At 46.4% G+C, this 5047-nt stretch overlaps 1 protein-coding gene across 2 annotated transcripts; it reads right to left on the bottom strand.

Moving 5' to 3' along the window:
• Window positions 1–183: 183 nt before the first annotated feature.
• LOC135521722 (RING finger protein 151-like) lies at window positions 184–5032 on the bottom strand. Of its 2 annotated transcripts, none has more exons than XM_064947398.1 (7): window positions 4762–5032; window positions 3276–3481; window positions 2896–3102; window positions 2651–2790; window positions 1274–1436; window positions 966–1086; window positions 184–852 (listed from the first exon to the last, which is right to left on the bottom strand). In XM_064947398.1, the coding sequence occupies exons 3-7, from the start codon at window positions 3099–3101 to the stop codon at window positions 454–456; spliced, it is 1029 nt and encodes a 342-aa protein (XP_064803470.1). In that variant the 5' UTR covers window position 3102; window positions 3276–3481; window positions 4762–5032; the 3' UTR covers window positions 184–453. The 2 variants fall into 2 exon arrangements, with proteins under 2 accessions (XP_064803470.1, XP_064803471.1); XM_064947399.1 differs by having other exon boundaries at window positions 3276–3478.
• Window positions 5033–5047: the final 15 nt, after the last annotated feature.

Raw genomic sequence — 5047 nt, 5'->3', positions numbered from 1 at the left:
GCGTTGTCTGGAGTCGTGTGTTAGTGTTCCTCACTGTGGTATGTTAGTATGGATGGATTGACAGATGGATCGATGCATGGGGTATATGCAATGTAAGAAATGCATGATGAGCTGTATATAATTCCAATCCATTAGAGTAGATGGAGTAAGACTATTGTACCTTAAGAGGACCAGAGATCAGAGGTGTTTCAGCAGACTTTATTTAGGATCTCAGCAGGCTGGTTTTCTCTGAGTTGAAGCAATGTCACAGGTATCTGCCAATCATCAAGGGTGGGTTCAGGAGATGCAACACCAGATAAAAATGTTTTGAGACGGTTAAATGAAGAAGGAATTGAGGAAGTTAAAGCATTTTCTCTCATTTGTGTCTCCTGAACATAACCCAGTACTGAACATAACCCAGTACTGAACATAACACAGTACTAAACATAACCCAGTAACATTAGGAATGGCCTCTCAGATGACGGTGACCTCTCTGCTCTTGATGCAGTCGAGGGTAAGGCTGCGGGGGCGGGCCTTGCGTGACCCCTCCCCTGGCTGTGGGGAGGTAGGCGGGTATAAGGCTGGAGTAGGCAAAGCCGAGGGTAGTGATTGGGTAGAAGCCTGTGTTGGCCCCGCCCTCAGCAGGCCCCTGGTTGGGTGTTCCACTTGAAGCTGGCTCCTAATTGTCCCGTCTTCTTGATGCAGTCCTCTGATTGGCTCGTCTCTGTTCTGCTGGCCCCTGCATGGCTGCAGGCTCTGGAGAATCTCCAGTAGCTCCCTCTTCTCTAGATCCGCTTCTGCCAACTCCTGTCTCCGCAGGCGCTCTTCCCCCAAGAGAGCCCGCACATCACACACCACCCTCGACACCTGGCCCTACACACACACACACACACACACACACACACACACACACACACACAGGGATGTGTCATAACACACACACACACACACATTCCTATAGGTAGTACATATTATAAGTGTGTCACCTTGAGGTCCTCCACCTCGCTCTTCAGCAGAGACTCTTTCTGCACCATGTGTCTCCTCTGAGAGTCCAGCCTCGACTCCATCTCACGCCTCACCTCCTCCACCTTACCCAACATCTCTGCCCTGCAACACACACAAACACACGCATGTGTCACAATGAATCACAATATCCAATGTATAAAAGCAATGACATCGCCCTTGAGGTTCTAAAATATTGTAAATATTGGCACAGCTTTGTCAAGGATTTGTTAGGAACAACACAGATATAACATCCTAATATATCTCAATCCATCACCTCAAACACACAAACCTGAGCAGCTCCAATTCTGTTCGTAGCTCCGCAACACAGTTGTGCTGTGATTGGTCTACAGAGAGGGGCGTGTGGCCACAGCCGCTAGGACACGCCCTGCTGCGGAACTCACACTCTAATAGGTGAGACTCTAGACCCCTCCTCTCCACCTGCACCGGACAACCTGGGGAGGTGGAGAGAGGAGTTAAGGAGAGGGATACAGACAGTAACAGAAAGATGAAGTTAGAGAGCAACACTTGAGACCTACTGAAAGTCTCTCACTGTCTTTCTCACCCCAACCCCTTCCTCTACCCCCCTCTACCTCGCTCCCCCTTCCTCTACCCCGCTCCTCCTTCCTCTACCCCGCTCCGCCTTCCTCTACCCCGCTCCTCCTTCCTCTACCCCGCTCCTCCTTCCTCTACCCCCTCTCCGCCTTCCTCTACCCCGCTCCTCCTTCCTCTACCCCGCTCCTCCTTCCTCTACCCCGCTCCTCCTTCCTCTACCCCGCTCCTCCTTCCTCTACCCCACTCCGCCTTCCTGGACCCCGCTCCTCCTTCCTCTACCCCACTCCGCCTTCCTCTACCCCGCTCCTCCTTCCACTACCCCACTCCGCCTTCCTCTACCCCACTCCACTGCATTGCATGGCACTCAAGCACTCCCCCACTCAGAGAGGCAGTAGCAAAAGTTCAAAGGAAGATTGAAGGATAAGAACTTATGTTTTTAATCATGCAAATGAATGAAACACAATCCAATCCAATACCACACAAACGCAAACACCCTGATACCTACCGCACTGGTTACATATGTAGTCTCCACCTGCCAACAACAGGTCACAGACCTCTGTTGCATTGGCGCTCATCCTCTGGGGGATGTTTCTCATTAAAAATGTAGGTGGGATCCCTCCCTGAGTAGTTGGATGTTTCCCCAATACAGATCTAGGGTCTTTTATTTGCATTTCAACCATAATCGTAAAGGTTGGGATTTGGTTAAGGTAAGATGATCCTAGATCTGTACCTAAGAGCAACTGCTACCTGGAGCTAAGGTCATTGTTCATCCCAGCTGGGCTCTGTATGATGTCACCATGACAACTGGTCTACCACCTGCTCCCCTCACACAGTTGTCATATCATTTCTGCTCCGTCTAAACTAAACACACTTCCACGTAGTATACTATACATTTCTCTAATACACTTACACACACGCACTCTCTCTGTATTGTAATACACTGTAATCAGTGGAAGCTGCTGAGGGGAGGATGGAATGGAGTCAATGAAATGGTATCAACCACATGGAAACCACATGTTTGTTACCATTCCATTGAATCCATTCCAGGCATTATTATGAGCCATCCTCCCCTCAGCAGCCTCCCCTGACTGTAATACACACAGAGCTGTAGTACCTGTGGAGGGGCAGGATATGGAGGTGAATGGACACTCGTCCTCGTGTGTGTGAAGTGTCTCCAGGCAGCAGACGGCATCACAGCCCTGGCCAGAGTTCACACAACGGATCTGGAGCCTGGACAGGTCATTACGCATGTACCTAACACAGACCAGACCAGACAGTCGTTATAGTGTGTGTATGTTTCTGTGTGTATGTGTCTGTGTGGGTGTTTCTGTGTGAGTGTTTCTGTGTGAGCGTGTGTACCTGTGCAGTGGCCTCAGAGTGCTGATGTCCAGTGGAAGTCTGTCCTCAGGGCAGGAGTGGTGGTGTATGAGCCAGGAGCTGATGCAGGCGTCGCAGTAGGCATGTTCACAAGGGGCCTGGAGGGGGCGCTCCAACACATCCCGACACACACAGCACAGAAGCCCCTCGTTCACGTACCCCACAAACCTCTCCAGGTCATAACCCATCCTACAGCACACACAGACACACAGATCCATGCAGAGCAAAAACAGCCAGACACCCATACAGCAGCATACAGCAGTGTTAACTTACTCCTCAATGTTCCTGGTTTCTCCATTTTTGAGCCCCTATGACTCTCCATTCTACTGGCATTCTATTTTACAGAATACACTGACCCTTACCTGAGACTCTCTATGACTCTCCTTCTCTTCCCTCAGTCCTTTCTTCCTCTTTGGACCTCTCTCCTCCTCTTCTTCTCTCTCCTGTCTCTGTAGTTTACCCTAGGTGAGGGTTTCTTCTGGCCCCTCCTCTATTTGCTCTCTCATGGCCATGTCTCTGTGGTGAAGTCTCCCTAGCAACAGGGATCCTCTGCCCAGGCAGCCAGCTGCTGGACGAGACCGCAGACAGACAAGAGTTACACACACACACACACACGTTAAGAGCAAATGATGAAAGGAAGACTAGGCCTACTGTAAGTAATTCTGATTTATCTATTTGTTTTATTCAGACATTTTGGCAGGATACATCCCTTGGGATGAATCATTATGTTCTACAGGGGGTCCTGATGAAGCAACAAACACATTAAAGGCAGTTCCATTCAAACAGGAACATGGTATATCTACAAACATGTTTTCTCCCTCATCCCTTTCCCTCTCTGTCTCTTTGGATGTGGGATTATCATGGATTACGCTCCCCTCTTCTCTGATTAGATTACAGACTCCATGACAACATTCCCACTGCACTCTTACCTCACATCAGAAATCAAAAAGCAACCCCGAAAGAGTGAGTGAGTGAGTGAGTGAGTGAGTGAGTGAGAGATATTAGAGACACATATTTCCCTCAGATGACAAAGACCCACAAAGAATTCGAAAACAAATCCAATTTTGATAAACTCCTATATCTATTGAGTGAAATACCAAAGTGTACCATCACAGCAGCAAGACTTGTGACCTGTTGCCACAAGAAAAGGGCAACCAGTGAAGAACAAACATCATTGTAAATACAACCTATATTTATGTTTATTTATTTTCCTTTTTATACTTTAACTATTTTCACATCATTACAACACTGTATATTACATTATATGACATGTGAAATGTCTTCATTCTTTTGGAACTTTTGGGAGTGTAATGTTTACTGTTATTTTTTTATTGTTTATTATCTATTTCACTTGCTTTAGCAATGTAAGCATATTGGTCCCATGCCAATAAAGCCCTTAAATTGAATTTAAATTGAATTGAGAAAGACAAAGAGAGAGAGATGAGAGAGGGAGATGTCAACCAAATAGGCAATAAACAAAGAGATATCATAGTTATGATGATGAAATCGCCACCACGTATCAGCAACACCATAGGATATAAAGCCTAGCTCTCTAGCCTACAGCCCACTACTTATACCATGGCCATCGACTATGTGCTTTCAATATGCATTTTTAACATCATGCATTATGATAATATGGAAAATATAAACTCTAGTGTAACTCAATAGCAGTTTATGCATTTCAGTAAAACTTCTGTATTCTGCGATGTTGAATGTCAATTCTGCATGCCGCAACCTTCTGACCAGTACCTGCTTTTTGCAATGTGTGGGATTTAGCAGAAATGCTTGCCAGGATGTAATTTATTTGACCATTTATTTTACTTTTATTTTCTAGAGGTGTTTACTTACCACCAGCGCTCAGTCCATGACAGATGACATCTCATTCGGAATCATCATTTAATTCCGCAAACTCCTTCAAATTGACGTGACATTTTATAACACACATATCCATGCAATCAATATCGATCAGTTTCATAAATTAGTCTGAATGGCCTACTGTGGGGCAGGCAGGCTATTATCGTAAATCGGTGAAGTTAACCTTGGAATCATCTGGCGAAAATCAGATTATTTAGATATCTAAATGTACACTCGTTTTACCTCTACCGGCACGACACCGGCTGACAGCGGCAGATTG

The sequence above is a fragment of the Oncorhynchus masou genome, chromosome 30 (genome assembly GCF_036934945.1).
Source record: "Oncorhynchus masou masou isolate Uvic2021 chromosome 30, UVic_Omas_1.1, whole genome shotgun sequence".
In the NCBI taxonomy this organism is placed as follows: Eukaryota; Metazoa; Chordata; class Actinopteri; order Salmoniformes; family Salmonidae; genus Oncorhynchus; species Oncorhynchus masou.
The sequence above is the reverse complement of the archived record's forward strand: the minus strand, read 5'-3'. Positions and strand labels throughout refer to the sequence as shown.

Bases quoted from the DNA above. Each gene is read 5' to 3' on its own strand.
- LOC135521722 (XM_064947398.1), bottom strand. From the start codon at position 3,101: ATGGGTTATGACCTGGAGAGGTTTGTGGGGTACGTGAACGAGGGGCTT. The intron at 2,791-2,895 runs GTACACACGCTC...GGTCTGTGTTAG, and splicing joins ACTCTGAGGCCACTGCACAG to GTACATGCGTAATGACCTGT. The intron at 853-965 runs GTGACACACTTA...GTGTGTGTGTAG, and splicing joins GCGAGGTGGAGGACCTCAAG to GGCCAGGTGTCGAGGGTGGT.